General features: G+C 35.3%; 1 protein-coding gene across 6 annotated transcripts in view; it reads right to left on the reverse strand.

Moving 5' to 3' along the window:
• Positions 1 to 317: 317 nt before the first annotated feature.
• The window catches only part of HIPK3 (homeodomain interacting protein kinase 3), a 92,265-nt gene continuing 65,354 nt past the window's right edge, over positions 318 to 27,228 (reverse strand). For 3 of the 6 annotated variants that reach the window (XM_025452418.3, XM_025452420.3, XM_025452421.3), the window contains exons 3-17: positions 24,336 to 24,459; positions 17,095 to 17,214; positions 16,378 to 16,464; positions 15,451 to 15,635; positions 14,013 to 14,172; positions 13,509 to 13,632; positions 9,332 to 9,453; positions 8,946 to 9,073; positions 8,684 to 8,845; positions 8,465 to 8,527; positions 7,889 to 8,185; positions 7,447 to 7,587; positions 5,547 to 5,782; positions 5,126 to 5,253; positions 318 to 4,239 (exon numbers count right to left, since the gene is read on the reverse strand). In XM_025452418.3, the coding sequence (XP_025308203.1) occupies positions 3,763 to 4,239; positions 5,126 to 5,253; positions 5,547 to 5,782; positions 7,447 to 7,587; positions 7,889 to 8,185; positions 8,465 to 8,527; positions 8,684 to 8,845; positions 8,946 to 9,073; positions 9,332 to 9,453; positions 13,509 to 13,632; positions 14,013 to 14,172; positions 15,451 to 15,635; positions 16,378 to 16,464; positions 17,095 to 17,214; positions 24,336 to 24,459 (2,554 nt within the window). In that variant the 3' untranslated portion in view covers positions 318 to 3,762. The remainder of the gene's footprint in view (positions 4,240 to 5,125; positions 5,254 to 5,546; positions 5,783 to 7,446; positions 7,588 to 7,888; positions 8,186 to 8,464; positions 8,528 to 8,683; positions 8,846 to 8,945; positions 9,074 to 9,331; positions 9,454 to 13,508; positions 13,633 to 14,012; positions 14,173 to 15,450; positions 15,636 to 16,377; positions 16,465 to 17,094; positions 17,215 to 24,335; positions 24,460 to 27,228) is intronic. The other 3 variants (XM_025452419.3, XM_025452422.3, XM_025452423.3) reach the window with 3 other exon arrangements.

Consider the following 27,228-nt stretch of genomic DNA (forward strand, 5'->3'; position numbering starts at 1 on the left):
CGCACACTCTCTCAAATAAATATTTAAAACAAAACAAAACAAAACAAAACAAAAAGAACTGGTGGAAAGTAGATTAGTTATGGTTAGACAGCCTGGTTCGTAGATCAGATTCACCACTCAGCGCTGGGACTCTGGACAACTTACCTAAATATTTTGAACCTATTTCTTCATTTATACAATGGGGAAGATAATAATGCCATCTCACAGTGGTTTTGAGAATTAAATGAGATGGTGTAAGTTATGTACTAAGTGTTACTAACCTCCTTCCTTCCCTCCCTTGTAAGCAGTACTGGGGTAGAAAAAAAGTCAACAAGCTGTTTGCTGCAATATATATATTTTAATTCAAAGTGAATCGACAGTAATACACCATAAATTCTTATTTTGACACTCACCAAAATAGTCACCTGGAAAACCCGCTTTTTGTGACAAAGTACAGAAGGCTTGGTCACATTTAAATCACTGAGAACTAGAGAGAAATACTAGCGCAAACCGTAATAGACATTACATCCATAAAAATTTTCCCAGTCCTTATTGTAATATTGCACAGTGCAATTGCTACATGGCAAACTAGTGTAGCATAGAAGTAAAAGCAAAAACAAACCAAAGAAAGAAAGCCACAAGTCTAAAATTGTTAAACAGTTAACAGTTCAAACTTAGTAATCAAATCTATCATTGGGTTCATTAAAACAAATCTTCCTACACCTTGCAGTGTATGATTTAACTTTTACTTAACACAAATCAAGATTAAAATTAGTAGTAGAGATTCAAAAAAGTGAAAAGGCTTTGCTACTACAGTAACATATTTAAACACCCTGAAGGAAAAGAAAAGTAAATATCAGGGTATTTGGTTAAAAGAAAAAACACAATAATTTGCAAATTAAAATAGTATGCAAATATGCAACTTGGAAGTCATGCTGTGTTTTATTTAAGAAAGCAGTAAAACCAAAGAAAACTGGTAAAATGGTTTTAAAGAGGGTATAAATCCAAATTCTCTCGTCAATGTTAAATTTAGATGTTAGCAGGATTGACATTTTTAATTTTTAAAACACATCTAAAAGCCCATGATTGGAATCAGTTAAGAGCAATGTACTCAACTAGGGTATGCCTTTATCAAACTTTACTATTATGAAAACATTTACTATCCATTTAACAAGACCATCTGAGTCTTGGTACTGAAATACAGAAAATACGACATTTCAGGGTAGTAAACGTGGCCCTGAATGACAATAAAACTGCGCCAGTTTTGTACCTGTCATACAAACAGAAATCGATCCTTTGCACTTGGTGTTTCTGAAACATCCGCTGCCAGCATTGATTCTTTTCTGAGTGAGCAGATACCAGTGATCTGCTGGACCATATAAATAAAATTAATAAGCTGTGGAGGGCAGCAAGTTTACTTAAATAGTGACTCCATAAATTTGCCATCTGTAAATAATCTTTTAAATTAATCTTAGGCTACTCGTTTTTTTCTGTGTAATATATATATGTATATATATTTCTATTTATATAAAATGCATAGAATTGATTACTAAAAACACTGAAACTTGTGGGGAAAATTAAGTCCTTCATTTTCAGTGTGACTAAAAATGTACTGCTGGTTTTTATTTTATGATCTAATACTGTAATTTTTAAAATCAATTTCAGGCACATTTATTTCATTGATGATTATTAAATAAAACACTGCTTGTGTTAATGGAGTAAAGAAAAGTTTATCCATTATTAGCTTATTGTCAACGCTGCATTAGAGCTGTACTAGTGGTATGCAATTCATTTATCAAAGAAATGCTGTAAATCCAAAACATTTGGAGAGTTTTATACTCAAATGCTTTGTACTGTTTATTCCAGTAAATGCTGTAAGATTATATTCCAGATTTTTAAGGAAAAAAAAAGTTAAGTCAAGCCTGCAAGATACAGCTTTCTCAAGTGTCTACAATGCCAGTATGAAAATAAAAAATTAAGTTACATTGATAAATCCAAGTTTTTTATATGCAGTGATGAGCACAAACATTAATAGAGATAAAATACTGATGCAAATAACACACCCCAAAATAACATATGCAATTATTTTCCATCATTTACAATACAGTAGTTACAATGACACTCCAAACAGAAAAGCAAAGTAAAAAATCAAACCCCAACTTCTATTTCATGTAATTAGACTTATACAGAAATTAGAAGGCTAAATAACAACTAGTTAATCACCTAATTTCACAGCTATCTGAAGTGGCAATCGTTATATAGCAGCTTATCTATGATACATTCAAGATAAATGATACAATTTATTACTTGCCCATAAGCTAAAACACAGCCTGTTTAATACCTTTCCTTAAGTTCCACCTCTACACTACAATATACTTGAGGTCTATGCAAAAAAGTAGCTACCTTTTATATAGGAAATGGATGATTAAGTCTTTGGTGCTGTAAAAGCAACTTCATTTAAACATAACCACCACCATCACCAAAAAAAGAAGGAAAAAAAGGGAAAAAACCCAAGACACACTTCCTAGGAAAGAAAAAGCATGTAATTTCTGTCCCTGACGGAATGTATTAAATAAGCAAACACCACCAACAAGCAAAACAAGTACTACAATGTAAAAATATTTTTAAAAAAAACCCTCTCACATGCATAAATGAAAAATTGCACACAAAGAACTCACATCTTTTCAAGCTTCAATAGTAAATATTCTGCTACTATTTATTAAATACTGCATGGTTTGCCCAAGCTAAGATGAAACCACATCATGAATCAATGAGCATTTTGCATTTTCTTTCATTACCTACTCAAAGTCATGCCTACTGCACCTCTAAACATTTTATTAAATCCAATTATACAGCAAACACTCCCAAAATAAACTTAAGATTGTATTGCAGTTTCACTTAACAGTATATAAAATGCTGTGTTGTGACAGATATCAACTATCCATTAGATACTGAATCAATTTTTCTTAAGCACTACTAACTGCTTGCTTTTCTTGAAGCTAGATCATTCTGAAAAATCAGACAGCAGAATTCAGCTATAGCAAACATGCTGCCCTCTTAGTAAGGAAAAAACAGCTACGACCTGAAATCATACCACACAAAACTCAAAATGAACATTACTCTATCAAAAGAAAACTAAAGAGTAGATCTGAATTTTAAGTGCTGCAGTCCTCAACATTTATATATAGGTAATAACATTAACAACCTCAAATATTTAAGGCACTATGTGTGGGAACGGTTTACAATGCAGCTGAGATTATTGGAACAACATTTAAGAGCAAAGTCTAGGCAACATTTTGCCCATGCAAAGACACATGCAAATGTAAAGAACGATAGCTCAATTTCTTAGGTAAGTGACCCAACATTTATACACTAAGACACAGATAATACAATTCACTTGTATGCTGTAATTCTGACGTATGTGCATCTGTTGCTCTAAGTCTGTACACAGAATGGCTTCCCAAATGTGGATGTGTCTTGCACTAGTTAGAAGGCAATTTTATAAAAAATAGCAGGAGCAAAACTGGACTTCTGCTCCCATAAGTCACCTGTCTAGAGTTACTACATAAGAAGATAACATGACCAAAGACAAGTTATACCAAATGTGCAAAACACATTAAAAGTGAATTTTTTTTAAAGCTCAAAGTTGTTTAAATTGCACCCAAGTCTACATGATTCAAAAATAATTTTCTTGTGCCATGGCTAATATTTATTAAATACCATGTTTTTATTTTTAATCAAATGTTTATATCATTGAGCTTCCTCAATATACTCTTTGAGTTTTCACATATATGGATACTGGCTGAGTTTTGTTGGACTCAATGGAAATCCAGTATATGCAGGTGATGCTGCAATGTAAGAATGTGGTGGGAAGATTGGTTTGTACTGAGTCTGATGAATGGTTGGGGATGGTAACAGACGGGGATTTATGCCCACTGGGACTTGGTGAACTATGCCACTGGGATGAGAGATATTGTAAGTTGGATGCTGTAACATAGGTCTTGAGGTACATGGAGAGGCTAAGAGGTGGGCCACTGGTGCAGCACTACTGAGGGTAGCTGATGATGGGTATGGAAGTAGAGTAGGCTGTCCTCCAAGATGCGCACTTCCAGCCAGATGGGCATGCACGGCTGTGTGATTGGGACTTCCATGGGAAAGAGTGAATGGATTACTGGTAACACTAGTAGGTATATAAGCTTGCTGCCTTCGATGTCCGAAGTTTCCATTCCACTCTTGATGCCCAGATCCAAAGTGCTGAACCTATCCAAAAACGCAAACAAAAAAAGACAGAATATATATTTTATCAGTTAAAAAGCAAGGAAGAAAGGGAAATTACAAGACACTCTGTAAGTGATAATCCACAGAGGATCGCTCAGGTCTCCACTTCTACTAAGCACAGAGAAGAGTAAAATATCAATTTATACATATTAATATTAAACATTTTAATATTATACTTATTAATATTAAACATTTTAATATTTATTGCTATCTGTTGTGATAATATTAGCATTGCCACTACTACTGCTAGCAGTATCACTATCATCTTCCCATCACTACTAATCACTACCACTCGTGGAACACTTATTTTATGTATGGCTAATATAGTACATATCTGACATTACTTAATTCCAAAATGACCCTCTGTTATTATTCCCATTAACTGTGTTCCACATTTGTAGAAGAGACCTGGCCAACGTAATATACATACTACCTGGTAAAGCCAGGATTTGAACACGGGTCTGATTCCAAAACCTATTATCTTTTCTTTCCCAAAGTGAAACACAACTGCTGAGCATAGCACTGACCAGGTGGAAATTACTCAATAAGATAGGACTGTAACCACAACTAACACAACAGACGCAGCCATCAATCCTTTAGTGTGCATTCTGAGTGGAAGGGTCTAAAATAAAAGACACACGAAAAAAATTGTTTAAGAGAATCTAGAAGCCTAATCTTTCTGAAGAATTCAGGTTCTATGGATAATCTGCCTCATTATCCTATTATGAGGCCAATTTCTCTTTAGTCACATGGGATGATGAAAAGGCATACATTTTTCAAGACTGTGTAGTTTCAGAATCTTTCTTTCCCTCCAAATGAAACGCTGCTCATTTTGAACCCAAAGACTCTAACAGCTTCACAAACATACCTGACTGAAGTTCAAATGCTGCTGCTGGAATGCTGATGTCAGTTTCTGCTGACGATTACCCACCGTGGAAGGCTGGTTTAATCTCCCGGGAGCGGATCGGCCTTTTATCAATGGCTGGCATATAGAATCTGGCAACGAATAAAACATTAGACAACTGATGCTCTTCCCCTTCTTATATTAAAGTTAGAAAGGTCTTCAGATATTTTACACTGTACTGATCTGACAACCTTAAAATTAAATACAGAAAAGATATCTCATGGTTTTCAGCACTAAATGATAATAGAAAAGATTTCCTTTCTGTGACAGATTTGGCAAGATTAATTGGAAATTCAGAGATGACTGTGGCAATGTTGTTCTCTAAGGTTCCCAAATTAAGAATTTTTAAAGGGATAATCAGGGAAATAGGGCAGACTCAGTTTACCTGTGTTTGACATATGCTCATCGGCATTTAATCCATTCTCTAGTCCCATTGGTGGCACCACAACAGTACAAACAGCTGGTTTGGTTTCTGTGTTGGCAGAGGTTACCAGTTCTGTGTTTTGGTGAGCGTCCTCCACAAAGCTGCTCTCTGCAAAGGGACTGTCATGTCCGGAAGAGTCTGATGTTGGAGAGCCATCCACAGTATCACAGCCACTTTCCTGTTCTTCATCTGACATACTACAACAAAGTATTTTTATGAAGAATATGTTTTTCAACATTACATCTAAAGTTAAGTACTATCCAGGCTCTAGTAAATTAATGAGAATCATATTCAATTATTCGTATCAATTATAACTGCTACCCTGCCCAATAACATTTTTTTTTCATAGACTTTCTAAACACTCGTATTAGTTCTCTACTCAGACTGTTAACCCTAATTCTATCCTGTTTAGGTACATCATTCTGGCACTTACATTTTCTCTCCTTGCCTTTTCCACTTGATTATTAGTTCATAAAATTCTACTTCATAAATTCCTGAGAATCTCATCAAGAGACTATAAAACATGCACTATTCTGGATAATTTAAACAAAATGTAAAAAACATAGAATCACGTGAGACCTGGATATTTCAGTCTAAATTCTAATGTTAGGATTCGTACCTGTAGTGGTAATTGGGGTCCTTTTAACTAAGCAGCTATCTGAAAGGTCCTTCCCATCTCTCCAAGGGCCTACCCAGAATCCCGTATTTCCCTTCTCTTCCTGGCTCCCTCAGACTATGATAATCTCTCCCCTCTTGGAATTCCTACAGCACTTATAGTCTCTTTTTTTTTGTTTTTTAAGATTTTATTTATTTATTCATGACAGACACACAAAGAGAGAGGCATAGACATAGGCAGAGGGAGGAGAGACAGGCTCCACGCAGGGAGCCTGATGCGGGACTTGATCCCCGGACTCCAGGATCACACTCTGAGTCAAAGGAGTGTGATCAACCACTGAGCCATCCAGGTGTCACTGACTTATGGTCTGTTTTAGTCATTCATTTCATACTTAACAATTTGAAGCATCTCTTTTTATCTATCTATCTATAAAATTTATATATATATATATATATTTAGTCACATATATAAACTGCCAAACCATATTATAAGCAATTTGCAAAAAGACATGTTAAAACTTCTTTACATCTTCCAAAGTATTCAATACCATGTTTCCTGACTAAGAAAAAAAGAGAAAACAAATATACAAAATTAAGACTTAAAGGTTTTTCAATTTTTGTTTCCACTAAAAAAAGAATTTCTAAAAATTGAGATCAAACATGTTTCACTGAGATTTTCATGGCTTATCTTTTAATGTGTTGGTATATCATGCTGGTGAGGAAAGGCTCACTACTTTAGTGGCAATGCATGTCCCTGGCCAAAAAAAAAAAAAAAAAAAAGAGTAGGAAAGGAAATAAGGATAAAACCATGCAAATCAATCACCAATGAGAGAAAAAAATCATATTGGATACTTTACTGACAGTAGGTTTTACTACTTTATTATGCAAAAAATTCCTCTTTTATTCTGCTTAAATGTTTATTTTGCTATATGTTCTTATTCTAAATTTAAGTAATAATTCTAGTCTACGGAGAAGTTGACATGGCTTTTTCTAGCCTTTCAAAAACAAATGCTTCTTTAAACATCATTTATTAGAACCTCAATTTTCCTACTTAAGATGTGTTCTACAAACAAAAAATATTACTTAAAACCAAGTTTCTTAAAAAAAGCGATTTTGTTAAATTGTGTCCAAGAAGAGAAGCCACTGTGGTAAGCTGACAGTACTTATTAACATAACCAATAAAAGAAATCACAGGCTTTTTAGTAGACCTAATATTTATGGCATACTACCACTGAAAGTCCTTTACCTGTTCGGTCTCTTGCAAGGGGATGGGCTGGACTGCCCTGAGGAGCTGGTGCTCAGAGTACTATCAGGACTACTTAATGAACACATCCGATCTATATTCAAAGTGCTCTGGCAAGCTTCACAATCCAAACTATCTTTACATCTAGTGAAAGAGGGATGGGAAAAACAAGGGTCAAAAATGAGAAGTAGCCAAAATTTACATTATTTATTTAATGAAGGCTGGGAAGCAGTTCAGAGTGACCTACATTGACAAAAAAACTAAAAGCTTACTAATACAGAAGAAATGCGATAATCATCATGTTAATTGCTATTCAGGATGTTTACTCCAAAGGACACAGAGACCAGGGGTTAAGTCCCAGAAAGTTTTTTTCTCACCACACCAGAGGGCGCCATCACTATTTAACGATACAGTATAAACACAAGGAACTGCTTTTGGCACTTACTCTCTGAGTGAGTGTCTCTGCGACGTCTCCTCCTCATCCGTGTCACTGCTAATAGTAATCACACTCACTGCAGGGCTTGGGGAGTCAGCAATGATGATGGTTTGCCGCTGTTTGTCTGAAACTGATGAATCAGAGTCCTGCTGGACAGATGTTTCACAACAATCTCTTGCCCCTCCTTCTGAGTTATGATTGTCCTGTGTTTCTACACAACGTACTTCCTCGACATCTTTCCCATTTACTATCTTTGGAGAAATAAATGTTGAATGAGGGACATTCGTATTCTGCAACGAATTACTCCTGTAATTAAAGGAATAATGTGTCATTTCTATAATCAAAACATGTACCTAACATTTTCCTAAGATACCTAGTTAAAATCAACAACACGAAGCTTCATTTGTTCAAGATCATGTATATCATATGCTAACATATAGATCATTTCATAAATATCTCTAGAAATATCAGTGTAGATTGCAGTTACATACATTAAAATTGGTCATTTTTCGGTTAAATGTGATATCTGCATGTCTAAAATTATATGTAGATAACAAATCAAAAGGGCAATAAAGACAATCTTACCAACTGAAAGCATTTATTTCCTCTCTTCCTGGCTCCCATTCCATTAGTTTTACCAAAATACCTCTGAGAAATTGAGAAGGGAGCTGGCTTAGTGTTTGTAACAAAGCTATCAAAGAGGTCATTTTGAATAAAACAGAGTGACCCTTTAGTGTACATGCAAAATTTACTTTAAAGATTATTTTTCAAAATGAAGAGGAAAGTTAAAACATTGATACCAACCTGTTCTGGCACAGTTTATTTTTCTTTGCAGTGGCAGGCTGAGGCCAGACGACATGTGCAATGCCCACACTAATTGGCTGCGGGGCTGATAAAGTTATCTGATTGGTTAGAAGAGGTTGTGGCATCACTGAGCTATAATGATTACTGTGTGAAATCATTTTCCTAGGGAGAAAGTTTAGGGGGAAAAAAAAAAACTGAATCCCTTCTAAACCAAGATCTACTTTGCAAACTTCACAAACAAGTATTTTTGTTTTTAACTTACCCCCAGTCTCCAAGCCTTTGTGAACCAGCCACCCCCTCAGAAGTTAATGCAGTAGTAGCAGGAGCCATGGGTGTTACCTGCTGCCAGGCAGGTACGAGCATCTGCTGTGTCCTGCCAGACCACGTCTGCTACCACAAAAGCAAAAGAAAAGCTAGTTAAGTTACAAGTAATTCATCATTACTACACCTTAAGATCAAAAATATATTAAAGTAAACAATCATTAATAACTATGTAAAACTTAAGGCCAATAACTACAAAGATCGAATTCCCATCCAGATCATTTTTACTATTTCTCAACAGCACAGGCTTTTGATCATGTGGATCAGTGCCCTTACTGGAGTATAAGGAGGACAGCACATATGCAAAAATAATTTTTTATTACCAACCTGAGAAAGAACTCCTGGTCGGATCTGTAGTGGCTGTACAGCTGGGGCCTGTGTTACAAGTGGAACTGTATTATCTACTCTTATTGAATAACTAGTGGGTTTACCATGTGTTGCAGGAATACCTGTGAAAAAGTAAAAAAAAAAAGGTTCTTAAATCAAAACTATTTCTGAGTTAACTTACAAAGCTCTTTTAAAATTCAGGGTGCCTTGGTGGCTCAGTCTAAGGTTAAGTATCCGCCTTTGGCAGGAATCAAGACTCGCATCGACCTCCTTGTTCAGTAGGGTGCCTGCCTGCCGCTCCCCCTCTGTCAAATAAATAAAATCTTACATTAAAAAAAAACTGTTAATTTATAAGAATTGCCAAAATTCTGATTAGGATTTTAAAACCATCTTCTACATAAAAATGTTCATGACACTAACAAAGCACAATCTATTAGGAAAGTGAGGTTCTTTCTATCTACACTTGGTACATCATTCCAAAAATTGATATAAAGCTAACTCCTGCTGCTGCTTCAAAATGCATACCACCATGTTGAATCATTTATTTGTCTTGAAACTTCCCATTCCTTTTAAAGTTTGCTATTCTAGCTTTATTTCCTTTTCAAATAGTTTTGTCACTATGAAAAAAGACATGGAAAAGTGACTCTAGCCCAACATCCTGATCTTCTAGTAGGTAAATGTTCATCATTTCATATAAAGTTATCTGTGCTTAGTATTCTCTTCTTAAAAACTAAGAGGATAAAAAAAAAAAAAAAAAAAAAAAAACTAACAGGATCTTACACTCTTGGCACCAAAGGGGGAATGTTATAACTTCACACTTCAATGGCCATGGTGATGGTTTACATGATTCAAGAAAATTCAGGGATGACACACTCATTCCAACTTCCAAAGGAAAAACAAAAACAACTTATTATGCCTAATATGATGATACAGCTAAGCTCTGACCAATGAAGCTTACTCTACTAGTATTCCTAGTAGAAAGCTGCTAGAACTCCAGGACAAACATGTTTCACTTTGCTTACCCACTAGGAAAATTAGAAAGCAGGCCTGCCAGTCATGTTAATCCTGTTAAGTGATCTTAGGTGTTTCTGATCAACCATAGGAGAAGAATATTACAATTGTTTTCTTTTACTATTGAAAAATAACCTTATACTTTCATTGCACAAATATAAGTATTAATCCTGAAGAGAATGTTAATTTGTGTTTATTTTTCTTCATAGAGGGTTTTATCCTACTATCAGGGCATTCTACCCTCGAGCTCCACCTAAAAAGGGATTAAGTTTAACAAAGACCTATGGATAATTTTTTTAAGACTAACCTTCTTACCTTTCCAAAAAATCATGTTTTGATTGGCAAATTCTCCAAGAAATGGAATATAAGCACACTCAGGCGGTGTAGATATATGGCAGCAATAGACCATCTCATCAGAGAAAAAAAGCAGAATTCATTTTGACAAGGATGAAAGGACAGAGCAAATTCTCAAATCCCAACAAAAATTGTGTTGCCCTTAAATTCTCCTCCTAATTGATGCCTTATAATGAGAAGAATTCTCCTATTATCTTCTCTCCTCATGAGGTCTAAATTATTTTTATCAAATTCAATGTTGGTGAAGATTCAAATTTTCTACGGAGTTATTAGGCTAGCTAAAAACGTCACCATTGTTTGATCAGATTTGCTTTAATACCTGCACAGCAGGGCACAAAAGCTTAAAAGGTTGTTCTAGTACAACCGGAGAATTTTGTTGGAATGTATTTGATTCTAAAATAGTTTTCATCCAGAGGGGATGAATAAGTAGCTCTTCAGACTGCCAAATAATGTTAAATGCTTGTTTAATATATACTCAAATCTGTTAAATAAAAGCTTGGCTAAGTCTTTCTCAACCTTAAAAAGGTATAAAGTTATGGATATAGTACCTATATATCTATACCTATGTGTATTATGTGTAATACGGAAAATATATGAAATTCATGATGAACCTAGACACTATAACCCAAAATAAAAAATGTAAAGTGAAGTGGAATAGACATAAAATTTATTTAAAAATACAGACTGTAGCAGTGCCATAACTGCCACCCAACAGCTGCCCAACAAGCATTTAAAATGTTTCTTCAGGGCAGCCCCGGTGGCGCAGCAGTTTAGCACCACCTGAAGCCCGGGGTGTGATCCTGGGGATCCGGGATCGAGTCCCGCGTCGGGCTTCCTGCATGGAGCCTGCTTCTCCCTCTGCCTGTGTCTCTGCCTCTCCCTAGCTCTCTCTGAATAAATAAATAAATCTTTAAATAAAATAAAATGTTTCTTCAGAATGGAGTGGTGGCACATTATGAGGGAAAGTGGTAAAAAGATCAAATTGGGATTTTCTACAGAAATACTAATGCAGATTAGAGAGAAAGCTTTCATTTTTAAGCAGATACTATATACTAAGACAAGAAACAACAAATCAACATATTCATAGAGCCTACATGTCCTGCTACAACTGTACCTGTTACATAATCTAATAAGTATTTTGCTTTGTCTTACTGTTAATTCTAATTCCAAAATATTGTTCTGGACATTTAAAATTAAGGTTAGTGAGTTTGAGAGGATCTCTTTTCCTCTGTTATCCTTATTATGAACGACTCATATAGCTGTTGGCACATGTATAGAAAGGATACTAATCTTTTATTAATTATAGGTACATTCAAAGATAAAAGATTTGTCAGACACCACATTGAATGTTTTAAGAATGATGCCTGTGTTTAGAAATGTGTCTCACAAGCCCCTTAAATTTTGCTAAAAACAGAGGGCAAGCTCTGAAAAAAGAGCTGCCATTCTAAATCCTGATGAGATACCCCACACCGTAGATGAGTGACCCTCAAGCTGACTATGGCACACAGGGGAAAATTATTAGAACTTCAGAATCTGGAGAGCCTGGGTGGCTCAGTGGGTTACATATCTGACTCCTGGTCTCAGCTCAAGTCTTCATCTCAGGGTCATGAGGTCAAGCCCCTACTGGGCTCCACGTTGGGCATGGAGCCTACTTAAACATAAAAGAACTTAATCTATTTATTAGTACAGAGTAAAAAGTCATCCAAGTGAAAATGCATCAGTCAAGACCCCACTTACATGATAACTGATTTAAAAATAAAAAAGCACCAGTGTTGGGCACTCAAGTATTTGGTAGAAGTAAAAGGTCTCCCACTCACTACCAAGTAGTGCACGTCAGCCATGCTTTGGGGTCACTGGGGGATTCCGTGCTGATGAACCTCTTGCTTTAAGATGGAACCAGATTAAAGCCTAGAGGGACAAAATGCTAGGGAAAGATCTGGAAAATCACATTTTATTCTTGTTCCAGCTGGAACATTTCCTGCTACTGTCCTTTCAGGACCACTAACAAATTCCCTGGTTCGAGAATTTACAGTGTCTTCCAAGACATTCTGCCGCTCGTCTCACTTGAGGCTTTGATTTGCTTTTTATCTAAAAAAGGGACATACTCTGGGCAGCCCGTGTGGCTCAGCGGTTTAGCGCCGCCATCAGCCCAGGGTGTGATCCTGGAGAACCGGGATCGAGTCCCACGTCAGGCTCCCTGCATGGAGCCTGCTTCTCCCTCTGCCTGTGTCTCTGCCTCTCTCTGTGTGTCGCTCATGAATAAATAAATAAAATCTTTAATAGATAGATAGATAGATAGATAGATAGATAGATAGATAGATAGATAAGGGACATAATTTAAATTAGTCAAAATCGATCTCTCTCTTTTTGAAACCCAAAGTATGAGCAAAGAACAAGACTAAGATTTGGGGATGGAATTCCTTTGACCAAAAGTTCTCAAGTCACTTTACTGTCTAGTAAGAAAGGGCAGATAAAAAGGTACTTATCTAAACCTCTGGGGCTGTGATAACCACAAATGGACAACCCACAGCTTTCCAAGCTCGTTAATTTCCACTACGGTGTTTCATCGTGCTAGGCTCTACAGGAAATATAATTATCATATGACCTATTTTGTTGGTGATGATTATTTACGGGGAGCTCCAGTCAAGGGAGGAGTGCCACTGGTCTAAGGGCTACCGGCCATCTTAAATTAAATTCAAAAGTAGTGCTAAATGTATCAAAAACTATGCAACATATTTAATTAATAGATGCCTAAATTTGTTTGAAAATAATGTATGCCTAAATTCAAAGTGTAATGTAAATCAAAGAGTACCTTGAATAGCTGGGGGACAGATAATCAGAGTCTGCTGAAAAGCATCACCACAACCAAAATGAGCAGTTCCAGCCTGCAGAGGAATTCCATGGTGCACCACTGAATGAGCAGACGTGGTTAATGCCTGAAAGGACCAGCACAGGTGGCATTACCCTAAGCAGCCTTCTAACTGTTACACGCATGCTTTACAAATACAATTCAAATATACTTCTTAAAAACATAATTCTATGATAAAAATAGACCTAGGAACAGATTTTACTCTACTTTTCGTTGAACTGCTGCACAAAAAAGGCAGGTAGAGGATACTGACACAGTAATAGGTGATAGGAAATAAATGAACTTCAGCAGATATGCTCCAATTGTTACTCTGAAATATCTGAAAATTTCACAAGATAACCACAATGAGACCCTCACCAGCATGTGACTTCTAACTGCTGACACCACAAAAGCAAAATGAGCAATTATAAAAAAAAGTATAAATTATTAAATACTTTAAGTTCTTACCTGATTTCTTAATGTGCCAATTTTAGTAAAATTTGCTGTCAGATTAGCAGTATTGCCTGAAGCAACTGGTCTTAAAAGTGAAGTTTTATTATGATTATTTGTGTCACATGAATTTGGGTGGGACTTACAAATATCCATAATATGAAAACAGGACTTTACACTGCAAAATAAGGGAAAGGTAATTGTAATATTATCTAAATGTTTAGAGCAGTTTAAAATTTAAATTTCCAAAAGAAAAAAATTCTGATTTGAGTTTAATCTGCATATTTCCAATACTACTTCTACCAGAAAAACCTACAAAAGATTGAATTTTAAAGCAAGTGAAAGTATGTCTTATATCTGCAATATTTTCTAAGACCTAGTAGAAAGTATACTAAGCAATAGTAAGCATTTTTTGACTAGTACACTATTATTTTGACCCCTGCCCTAAATAATTTTTCCTAAATTTCTAGATCTCTACATTCCTAAACTACTGGTATAAAGTATACAGTTATCGTGTTATTTCAAAGTGCTTATAATATGGAAATCATTGTATATTTTTAAGTATTGGGGAGGGGGGTGGGGAGAATAGTTGAGATTTATAAAAATACCAATTTTAAGGATAATCCACAATGTAAACTGGTATGTCCCTATACTTTCTTCAGTCATCTGAAAATATTAGTATCAGTCATTAAATAATATTAAGTTATATTAATACATTAAAATATTTTTAAATATTTAAAATATTAAAAGAAAAGGTGTGGGGCTCAAAGAATCCATAAGATTTGTCTAAGGTAACTGTGATAAGACCTTCTCACTTTCAACAAATATTTTTCTCCACTAACCCATAAAAACCTTCCTTTCCTTCCACAACACAAAGAAGCTGTGGGCAGGGAAAGCAAATGGTATGGGAAGAAATTAAAGAGAGTTTGCAGGGCTCAAAAAAGAGTGGAAAACTGTTAACACTTTCTTTTATTTATATATATATATGCCTAGCTTTATGGTAAGAATGTCCTATAAAAACAAAATCACTCAGTCATTTCAGTACAGTATTTTGGGAAAAGAACATTAGAATGCAACTCAGGGGATCCCTGGGTGGCGCAGCGGTTTGGCGCCTGCCTTTGGCCCAGGGCGCGATCCTGGAGACCCGGGATCGAATCCCATGTCGGGCTCCCGGTGCATGGAGCCTGCTTCTCCCTCTGCCTGTGTCTCTGCCTCTCTCTCTCTGTGTGTGTGTGACTATCATAAAAAAAAAAAAAAAAAAAGAATGCAACTCAGATTTATATTCTGGTACTATTACTAGCCTATGTGAATTTGACCAAGTTAGCTTGACCTCTTTTGACCCAGTTTACTTTACACTGAATAAATATATTGAAGCATCTCTTTAACACACTAATTTTCTATAGACTCTTAGTATTATTTCTCTAGATCATTTTTAAAAGATTATAAAGTAACATACTGGTTGCTATGAGGGAAGTCTAGAAGATGTTTCATATTAACAAAAGGATGGTTCAGAGTCTCAGCTGGAGTAATTCTTAAATCTGCATCAATCAGCAACATTTTCTTCAAAAGACTAACAAATTCTCTTCTATCAGCTTTCTCAGCCAAAAGATCACTTCCTTCCAAATCCATCACTGTGTTCACCTACAAAATCAAATTTCAAGTTGTCAGAAAAATAAGCCACAGAAGGAAATATATGTTAAAGATTCACAGTTTAAAAAAAAAATAGGGGATCCCTGGGTGGCTTAGCGGTTTGGCGCCTGCCTTTGGCCCAGGGCGTGATCCTGGAGTCCCGGGATCGAGTCCCACATCAGGTTCCCAGCATCCCAGCATGGAGCCTGCTTCTCCCTCCTCCTGTGTCTCTGCCTCTCTCTCTTTCTCTCTCTCTCTCTATGTCTATCATAAATAAATAAATCTTAAAAAAAAAGAATTAAAAAAATATATAAATAATAAAAAAAATGCCTCAACATAGGAAAGAACAGAGAACTACACTTATTTTGAAACAAGAGTGAATAACTGAGTTTAACAAATTCACAAAATGTTTCAAGGTACCAACTAAGATTCAAAGCAAGGGGAAAAATTTTTAACAAATACCCATTTCTGACAAAATATAAGGAAAAGAAATTTGGATAGCTAGGATTTTCCCCTCTTAAAGAAAACACTTTTTACTAAAGCATAGGGACGGTACAAATTAAATACTTCATAAAGACAAATGCAATTTAGTTCCTCAGAGGCTGAAATATTAGAATCAGTTTTGTTGGAAAAGCTTAAATCCAGCAAGCACTCTATAGTCATTTAGAAGATGATTAACATGTGGTGGCACCCTCGGCATTTTCAAGTCCATACCATAAGCATACAAGATAACAAGCGTGACTGTGATACTTACATGCACTATATCATCCAGACTGTTGAATATGTACTTTCTGGCTTCTTTAGACTTCATTCCTGTCTCTGCTTCATGTTCTTCTAGTGTCTTATTGGATATATCAAAAACAGAAAATAATATATTATTATCCACCATTTGGAAATTCTTTATTCCTTTAGTTCTGGTACATTTAGTCAAATACACTGAATATTCTAAAGTAAGGAATTTCAAAAGAATAACTATCAAAAATGTACTTTTTAAAAGTACAAAAAATGAGAAGAGTTTGGTTCAGGGGTTGTGTGTGTGTGTGTGTGTGTGTGTGTGTATAATTAACTGGTTATAAAGCTAATCAATGAGATGATCTACTAATTCCTCAAAAAGCCTAGAAAAAAAAATTAGGTACTTGGGTTATTAAGTAAATGGTGAAATTTAGTCCCTGTCCTATAAAGCTTAATAATGGGAAACTGGGTAGAGAAGATGAAACGCACAACACAAAAATAATTACATATATAAAATTTTAAAAACTATTTAAGAGGAGTTAGTAATTATGTTGCCAGGTTAAAGAATGAGCTAAATTATTCAGGGAAGGGTTTTGTTTTCCCATTAGAAAAAGAAGGGAGGGGTCAAAAATGAAAATTCAAAAGAAGAAATATAGTAAAATAAAAATAGGCATGGAGAATATTGTCCACACGAGGCATCTTAGAAAAAATGTTTTTCTAATTTTTTTTCATGAATTACCTTTAATCTCCAACCAGAATGAGAAATCTCTGTTTCTCTGCAAAAAAATCTTGTGGATTTTGTGCCCACATTTAACAACTGTTCTCCTGGTAAACCTTGAGTCTGAGAAATATATCGAATCTGAAAAATAATTTATAATAAAGAGTTAATTTTTTCATGTATAGATACTAATTGAACACTTATTCTATATCACACACTGAGCTAGATGTTATGTCAAGAATTAAATGACATAGTCTATGCCCTCAAGAAATTCAGTCTAGTGGGAACATACAAGTAACAATTTTAATACAGGGCTCTAAGTACCATAATGAATACACACTTACAGAAAGAGAAGGGACACCTAAAATAACTGTAGTCACATAAGTTCCAGAAGATGTGATGCTCAAGTTGAGTCTAAAAGGACAAGTTTAAAGAGTTCTTTAGCCCTGGAGGAGTGGGGAAAACCTGATTACAATTTATGCTAAGGTTGTACTATGAGTAAATAAGCAAAATCAGGAGAAAATACCTACACATTCAAATCCTGGAAGCAGAGAGGTTCACTTAGTGAAAAATGACAAGAGGTAAAACTGAACTAGCAGGCAGAGGGGCTTTAGGGTAAGGGTCAGTAAGGTAAGAAGTTTAATCTGTCCTCTTTCCCTCTATAAGTCCCAAATGCTCCTAGTTTTATCTCTAAATCTGCATCTGAGAATTTCTAGCCCTGGAGCTGCAGATCCAACTGCTGATTGAAACTCTCCACCTGGCTAGACTTCCTCAAGTACCTCAAAGTGAACAGATCTTAAACTGAATTTTCCCTTAAATCTGCTAGTCCTCATGTAATTCCCAGCAACAAATACCAACCACCCAAACCAGAAACTTATATCAGACACATACCTCCCCCTCATCTCTCTCCACAACATCCAAAACCCTAACAATTTTACCTCGTTACTACTTTTCTTAACTGTACCTTCTCTCTATCCCTCTTTCAGGTCTCCTTCAATTCTGAGTTCTACAATTTCATAAGCCTCCAAAGTAGTTTATCTCCCTCCCTAATGATGCCATCCATTCACCCCCAATTCATCATTCACACTGCTAACAGACATTCTGGTAAAACGCAAATTTGTTTCTCCCCTTTATCAAATCACTTTACTGCCTACGGGATCAAATCCAAATCTCCAATCACGGCATTACGGGCCTTTTGGCTTTCTGTCTTCCCGGCTCTTTCCATGGTCCCATAAAGGAGCAGCCCCATCTAGTGCCATGCTAAACTTCTGCATGGTCTAATGTCTCCTTCCTAAACTGCTTTAACTCCTACTTATCAGCGTCCCTCTGCGCCTCCCCACTCAACTTCACCAAATCCTACAACAAACTTTACCATTCCTACCTTAAGACCCAATTCATGAACTTCTCTATAAAGCTATGACTAACCATCTCAAACAGAGGTAATCACTTCCCTCTGTGTTTTCATCACAGCTAAAACATAACCATTTTAATGCATTTACAATACAACATTACCAGTCTTTTTCTCATGTCTCTTGAGTCTCCTGACAACAGAAATGTTTATACATGTTTGCATCACCAATTTTACATGTAATGATAACTAAAATCACCACCTTACAAATCAATTTCATTTCATTCAAGTGTTTTGGTGCCTTGCTCTCACTCCACATTCCCTAAGTAACAAGAAGAACTGAGTTCTTTTACAGAAAAGAAACTGAAAAGAACTGAGGGTCCAGTATCTAGATGCTACATCAGAGTCTCTCAGATGGTAGAAAAGATATTCAACAATTCAACAAACATACACAGACCATTTATTATGACATATATGTCAGAGGCTAAAGATATACAGATGAATAAAACATAGTGACAATCTGCAAAAGCATATAATTCAGTAGAACAGATAAGTGTATAAGTACATAATACGCAATTAAAGTATAAAACACAGTTATGAAGAAGAAAACAAAGTACTAAAAGAGCACAGAGAATAGGGCAACTAATGTACCTATGAATTTGAGAGGGCACCGAAAACAAAACAAAACAATGGCAACTGATCTTGGGAGTTTCTTTTTGGTCATAATGCCTAACCCATCTTCGGAAGAAAAACTGTTCCATCTATAACCCCTAACGCGTGAAGGGACTCAACCTTTGCTTCCTTTGTCCCTGAGTAATGAATGGTGAAAACCTGGCTCAGAAGCAATTAATTCATAAATTCATGTTGTGAACTCAACTAGAAATAAGCTAACAAGCAAATTAGATTTACAATGTCAGGAATATCAAGAAATATCAATCACGGTTGAGGGATGAGCTAACGAGTTATAAAATGGAGCTGGGGTTTGATGGCCATGCTAACCTAACCAAAGTTAAGAGTGATCAGAAACTCTGGGTAGCCAAGTTAGAAGCAGAACAGAGAAAAGCACCTGAAGAACAGCAAAGTCACACTTAGGATCTGGGACCAAAGGAAAGTTCTATCGATGTCTATATTAATTCCATTAAGTGTTGTTTTGAATCCAAAGCACCTCCAACTCCACATTCCACAAAATCCAATAATATTATAGCCCCATTCTTAGATTTTTGTGACAGTCTACGCTTACATAAAGGAATCTTACTTGAGCCACCTTATTGAGAAGGTCTCTATGTAACCCAAATAGCCTGACAAAAAGAACTTTAAAGATCCGCACTCCCTCTTAACACTCAGGAGCTGAAATAGTGAACTTCAGTTTTCTTACATAGGTTATGATTTGAAATTACGAAGTAAAATAACTTGAATGAAAATTCAGACTTTTAGCTATTCTGGATGAGATTCTATCTAAACTCCAACAAACATTTTGCAAGAACAATCAACATTTACCAGTTAATATCATTCATCCATCCATCCATCCATAAAAATATTATTTAATTCCCTAGAATGTTTTTTATATTTCCCTGGTAGATATAAGTTAAGTCCAATATGCAAAACACCTTTAAGACGGTATACCTACAATTAAGACAGGAAAGGATTCAAACATAGTACTAATTCTCTAAACACACCACTCGTTTATGTACAAATGGAAATGAAATGCACATATAAGAAAATATAACACACAATAAAGTCTTAAAAAAAAACAGTGTCTAGTTGTTAGAATTCAAAATTCAAAGAGAAAATCGCCTTGGAATTAAGAAACAGATGATAAAAATGATTAAAGAAGCTAGAACACAACCCCGGAATGGAAGAATTAAAATAATCTGCATATTTGCTCCTGGTAACTCAAATGTGTTTAAGCATAGAATAATTCTAAGTCTGCTGTTAATTCCTTTCACCTCCTTTGGGAAAAAGAAACCCATTATTGAATTAGAAGGTTAAATAAAGGCTAGATAGAAGACATACCAACAAGAGTAAAGAAAGAGATAATAAGTTACAATATATTTCACAAAGTATTTTTCCAAATTTCCCACATGCACTTGAAAAGTGTGTATTCTGCAGTTTTACATAGTATTGGGATGTAGTACTCTATGTCTGTGTATTAAGTCAACTTAATCATGGGTTAAAATCTCCTATATACTTACTAATCACTTTTCTATTTTTGATCAATTATTGAAAGAAATGTGCTAAAATTTCTAATTATGATTGTGGACTTACATATTTCTCTTTTGGTTCTGTCAACTTTAGATTTATTTTATTTTAAAGTTATTACTATATGTATAAAATATAGAATTGTTATATGTTCACGTTGAACTGAATTTTCCAAAATAATTGGCTAAGCTTCCCCTCTTTATAAATAATGCTGATGTATCTGTAATATAAGAATACTTCTGGAAAAAAAATTTTAAAAAAAGAAAACTTCTGTTGTTAAAAGCAACGTTATTAATAAGAGCAAAACAGAAAAAAAGATTATCTTGTACAACATACATTCTGAAAGATAAACATTTGGACAAAATGATAAACTGAGCTCCTGGCTCCATCCCTAGAACTCAATCTGGAGAGAGAGACTACCAGCGGAGGTTGATGGATTTGAGAGACTAACGACCATGAAAACTCTCTTCGAGTAATATCAGAAAGAGAGTGGTAGGGTGAAAGTAGAGTGTGTAAGAGCGCCAGTGCCAGAATCTGAACACAGATTGGAGCAGGGTTTATTGGTCCCTTTTAACTCTCCCCCATATTGCCTTGAAAGTATCATTAGCATAGGTAGTGGAAAGGTGGTCCACTGCTAACAGCATAGATTCTGGATTCAGTTTGCCTGTGTTGGATTCGTGGGCAAGTTATTTAACCTCCCCACACTTTGGTTTCCTAATTTGTAAAACACAGGCAATAGCAATATGCATCTCATAGGGTTGTCATGAGCATTAAACAAACTAATCAAAGTGCAGAAACAGTTTCTTTCTTTTTTTTTTTTTTAGAAACAGTTTCTGACACATAAAATAGTTCAATAAATATAAATCAATTATATTGCCATTATCCACTATACTGCCACTCTAAGAGAATAAAAAGGAAGTTTAAAAATAAAATACCAACAGCAACACAATTAGGTGCCCAAGTTTATCAGGGCAGCTGATGACTGGAACAGGAACAGATAACAGATAAAGGGATATCCTATTGATGGTATCTCCTCACATTCTAAATACACAAGTGTAATCTAGGAAGCTGGGGAAAATCTGTGAAATCCAACCACATTAATAAATAGACTACAGTAAAAACAACCAAAAAAACACATAATGTGAACATTTTAATAGATGCATAACAACATTTGAAAGTCCAACCAACCTAGGATTTAAAAAATAATTAGAAAATTAGGAATAAAGGGAGTTTCTCTTATCTTGAAAATAGACATTTATCAAAATCTATATAGCACACATATATGGAAATGAGTATGAAGTGTAAGATTGAAAACAAGAATCCTTACATCATCACTCCTATTCACTTGTACTAATATATTTTAGAAAACTTAGACACTGAACTAATAATTATCAACTCTCAACGCTATATGCTAATATTTTTATTATTATACTCTTTTGTAATTAAAGTAATACATATTCTGAAAAAATATTGTTAATCTGAATCAGATTAACACCTGTTGCCAGTTTAAAAACCAGAAAAATCTATTACGGAATTTAGGAAAACTGAGTTTTGATCAGTGCCTTGTCTTAAACTACCATTGTGGCTTTTAACAAGTCATTTAATTTTTCTGGGCCTCGATTATCTCTTTTATAAAATAGGAAGGAGTGGTAACTAGATAATCTGTAGGGTCCTGTTCAGTACTAGTTCCAGTGTCCAAGACTAAAATAGTAAGTCCCCATCCAAAGTACAGCAGCAAATCAACTTGAAGTTGCCACTAGATGGTGTCCTGCTCCAGAATACCATACATGTCATAACTTGTAGACCACAAAACCAGAGGTATACTTCTAGCATCTGACTGGTACCTAAGTCCTTCAGCAACTAAGAGACTCTGGTACACTCCAACTAGATCACGAACTCTTTCAAACCTAGCAACAGTCTAGCATCTGTATTAAAGTTTGTAGTTGGTAAAAAGCTGAAGGAAACCAGGATGTATGGAAAATGTTACAGAAACTACCTTCTAAGAGATATGCTGCAATGAACATGGAGGGGAAAAGGTAGAGACTATAGGATGCCTAGCCTAAAAGAGGAGGTTCATGGGTAGAAAGTCATTGGAAGAAGAGATTAAAGTTAATGACATCTAATCTAATATTAAATGACTTTTAGAGTCATCTCAGCAACATGTAAGTCACCAAATTCATAACCTCTCATCTTTTTTTTAAGATTTATTTATCATCAGAGGGATGGGGGTACAGAGGATAGAGAATCCTGAAGGAGACTCCCCACCGAGTGTGGATCCTGATGCAGGCCTCCATCCCAGGACCCTCAGATCATAACCTGAGGCAAGTTGGTCACTTAACCAACTGAGCCACCCAGATGCCCCCCCATACCCTTTTGGATATAAAAAGTTAAGCCCTGAAAATCAGAAATACGCACATTTTATTGTTACAATCATGTCATGCATGCATTGTTCTATTTTGTATTTTTTCATTAAAAGTTAAATAGAATATCATTCCAATAAAGATACTTATTTACTAGAAGCACAAAATTGATGTAAGCATTGTTAATTTTGACTAATGTTTTCCACTAAAATATGAGTAAATATCTCTCTAATAAGGAGGATGCTATGAACCTTTTTCAAAAAAGAACCTTGTTATTGGGATGCCTGTGTGGCTCAGTGGTTGAGTGCTTGCCTTAAGCTTGGGTCGTGATCCTGGGGTCCTGTAATTGAGTCTTGCATCAGGCTCCCCACAGGGAGCCTGCTTTTCTCTCTCCCTATCTCTCTGCCCCTCTCTGTGTCTTTCATGAATAAATACATCTTGAAAAGAAAAAAAGAACCTTGGTATTAAAAAACAAAACAAAAACACAAGAAAATAGCAAACAACATTCATTGTCTAATGGAGGCTAATGAACAGAACTGAAAACTATCATGAGAAGTGTTTAATGAGGATGGCTGGGTGGCTCAGTGGTTGAATGTCTGCCTTCAGCTCAGGACATGATCCCGGAGTCCTGGGATGGAGGCCTGTATCAGGGTCCCTGCAGGAAGCCTGCTTCTCCCTCTGCCTGTGTCTCTGCCTTTCTCTCTCTCTCTCTCTCTCTCTCTCTCTCTCTAGAATAAATAAAATCGTTAAAAAAAAGAGAGAGAGAGAAAGTGTTTAATGAAATAATTTGCTGGATTCTACTGAGAATCATTTAAATACTGTTAAACTAGATTTTCAGTGTCATTCAAAAACAGCTTAAAATACTAAAGAGGGTTCAACTGACTGAAGTACTGAAGCCCAATAATTAATGGTTGTTGATTTAAGACCAATAGTTATGATGCCTTTTATTCCTTGGGAGTGGCTGACATTTCATCCATCCATCAAAGTTTGACACCCAAGCATACCTTTAATATTTAAATGGACACAGACCAGCCCTTTAAATGTCTATAGCATAAAAATGACACAAAAAAATCATTCCAAATGTTTTTGCAAAATCGGTTTTGGGGCCTGTGGATTGTAACTTTGTTTATAAAAGCTAACCTCACTTTTATAAAAGTTTTTAAAAACCAAATAGTTTTGAGATCTTGAATTTAAATTCCCTAAGATCTCAGGTTGTGTCATTTTATTTTAAAAAGATTTTCATGAGTATTATATAGCTGGAGAAATGCATTTCTATTTTTAATAATATTCCTATTATTTTTCTTTACATTCTACTGATTCTTTACAGTCTATCTAGATCATGACAGTTTTGATACCTGGTCATACTCCAAGGCTCCTGGGTAGAGTGGCCATCCAAGGAATAATTCTGCAATCACGCATCCCAATGACCACATGTCTATGGCTTCACAAAATGGCAACCCCAATATAATCTCTGGAGCTCTGAAATTAAAAAAGAAAAAAAGAAAGTGATTTTCCTTTAAAATTATCTTATTTCATCTGACATTCTAAGAAAAGTTAGCAAAATGACAGAGTAGCCTCTTTCTATTTATAGTAACTTTCACTTTTCAGAATTCTTTAAAGCCTAGACATAATCTTGAATTAAGCTTACAAGAGCATGATGAGTACAACCATCGCTAGGATAAAACCTCTATACTTAACCTTATAGAGAATTTTATTAACATTAAAAATAGGAAAAAGCACAGATCTTGTCTTTGAGACTACAACAGATTAGAAATAATACACTAGAAAGAGAACTGGCAAGCTATGAAATATACGCACTGTGACATCAACAAAACTAGAAAACCAGACATTGAGAGATAAGAGCAAAACAAAACAACCCCAAAGCCCAAAAGTGGATCTTGACCTAGATACTGCTTTAGAACACAGTAATAAATATTCACAAAACCAGGGCTGTTAGTCATCGAAAGAGACAAGACCAACTACACTGTATTCCACTTTAAAGGCAGAAAAATACAGAGTATCAAAAGAGTTAAAAAGCATTTTATGCACTTGAGGAGCTTTGATTACTTGGAAAATGTATTCCATGAAAAATATCATGCCCAGATAAATTATGTGCTACTTCACATGACTTTCCATGAGAAAACTAACCTTCTGAGAGGCTTCACGTATAGCTATGTAATTCCAAAGTAAGTCACACAATCAGAGTTACCCTAAACAGTCTCAAATTTAAGAAAAGTTGTAAGATCAATATAATGAATGAGTTTTTTCATGAACCACTAGAGAGTAATTTGCCAAATAACTGTAAGCTTTGTATTTCCTACAAACAAGGACATTCCCCCACATAACCACATACAATCATCAAAATCAGGAAATGAACACTGATACATCTCTACCATCTAAGCCTCAGACTCCAATTTGGCCAATTATAATAATAATGAATGTGTTTTATGGCAAAAGGATCCAATTCAGAACCATGCATCACATTTAGTTGCGTATCTTTTAAAATAGTTCCTCAAGTCTTTCCTTGATTTCTAGGACCTTGGCACAAGCTATTACAGGCCAGGTCTTTGTAGAATGTCTCTCAGTGTGGGTCTGCCTAATGTTTCCTCATAATTAGATCTGGGTTATAAATCTTTGGGAAGAATATTACATAAGTGATGCTTTTTCTCATGATGTGCTGTTAAGGTGGTATACAATTCTGATTTGTTCCAGTACTGATAATATTCACTTTGATTATTTAACATGGTGTCTGCTAGATATTTCCATTATCAAGTTCCTCCTTTTCCCCCCTGTAATTAAATATTTTGCAGGATTACAATTTGAGACTATATGTGTCAGTCGCTTCTTGTCAAATTTTCAATTTCTTCATTTATTTGCCTATGTGAGTATAAATTAATAGAACCCGATTTTATTCAATGAGTTATAAACCATTACTATAATTATCTATTTTGATACTCTCATTTTCTCAGACTTGACCAATCAGAACTCTCTCAACGAGCTACAGTCCTCATTAGTACCAGGATGGCACTGTTCCCAGGCCCTCTCCATATACATATTACATACAGTAAAACAAAATAAGGCTTCTGCTAATTTCTTTAACTGAGATTGCTGATTTTCATTATTTTCCTAAAGCAGGTGATTCTCAATCTTGGCTGCACATTACAATCACTTGGTCCTGGCCACATTCTATACCAATTAACTCAGAAACTCAGGGGTTGGGACTTGGGAATCAGTATTTTTGTAAAGCTCAAGGGTGATTTAAATATATGGCCAAAGCTGAGAACCAAAGCCCCAGGCTAAAGTAAAGTAGTTGGACCAATGGGAAGATTGCTCCATCTTCTCCCTACAGCTCTTCTGATCAGAGTAAGTTCAAGGGATAATAAATAAGGTATTTTCTACCATTGATTTGAGATCTGTCCATTGACTCCTCTCCTGGACATCTCTGCCATAATTGATACTTAAAATTCAACAGACTCTTACTCCACAAGCATTTGTTAAAAACAAGTACGTACTATAAGGCATAAAAGATTATTAGAACATAGTTACAAAAGGCTTTCATTCTATTGTCAAAATACTTAGTAAGGTTAGTGTATACATGTGAATTACATTAGTATAACCAAAAGCTGAACTGTGTAGAAAGGGGAAAAAACAAGTTACACTAAGTTATCAATCTTATATTCACAATATCATACAAAAGAAGACAGAGAAGATCTTATCCTTTTTTGTTCACTATGTTATACACAGAACCTAGCAGAGAATATGCACTCAGTAAACGTTTCTTAAATAAACCATTCCTACACAGTTGGGTCACACAAAACCAAGTATCAGACATAGGTCTGAGCTAAGCCTTGAGGAATAGAAATCTAGGCAGAAAGAAAGAGAAATGTCCACAAAAATTGATAAAGAATATGTACTAACCCATACCAGAAAAGATTCAAAGCAAAAAGTTTTAAAAGTATCAAGTAGAAAGCGATTCACTAGTGATGTTTCTTCATGTACGAATTTGAAATCTGAAGAATTATTAAGACTAACAGAGCTATAACTATGTAAGAGTTTTATGATTATTTTGAAATATTTACTATGAAAAAGTAATGTGATTTGAAATTGGCTACTGGAAACTTCAACATCACATCTGGCAATGCAAGAAAAGTAACAGAATGATAGTGCCTAGGCTCTACTACTTAGACTGAAATTGATACCTGATTAACAATAAGAAAGGAGTTTCTGTCAATTAGACTAAGAGCAATG

Source organism: Canis lupus, chromosome 18 (assembly GCF_003254725.2).
Source record: "Canis lupus dingo isolate Sandy chromosome 18, ASM325472v2, whole genome shotgun sequence".
Taxonomy (NCBI): domain Eukaryota; kingdom Metazoa; phylum Chordata; class Mammalia; order Carnivora; family Canidae; genus Canis; species Canis lupus.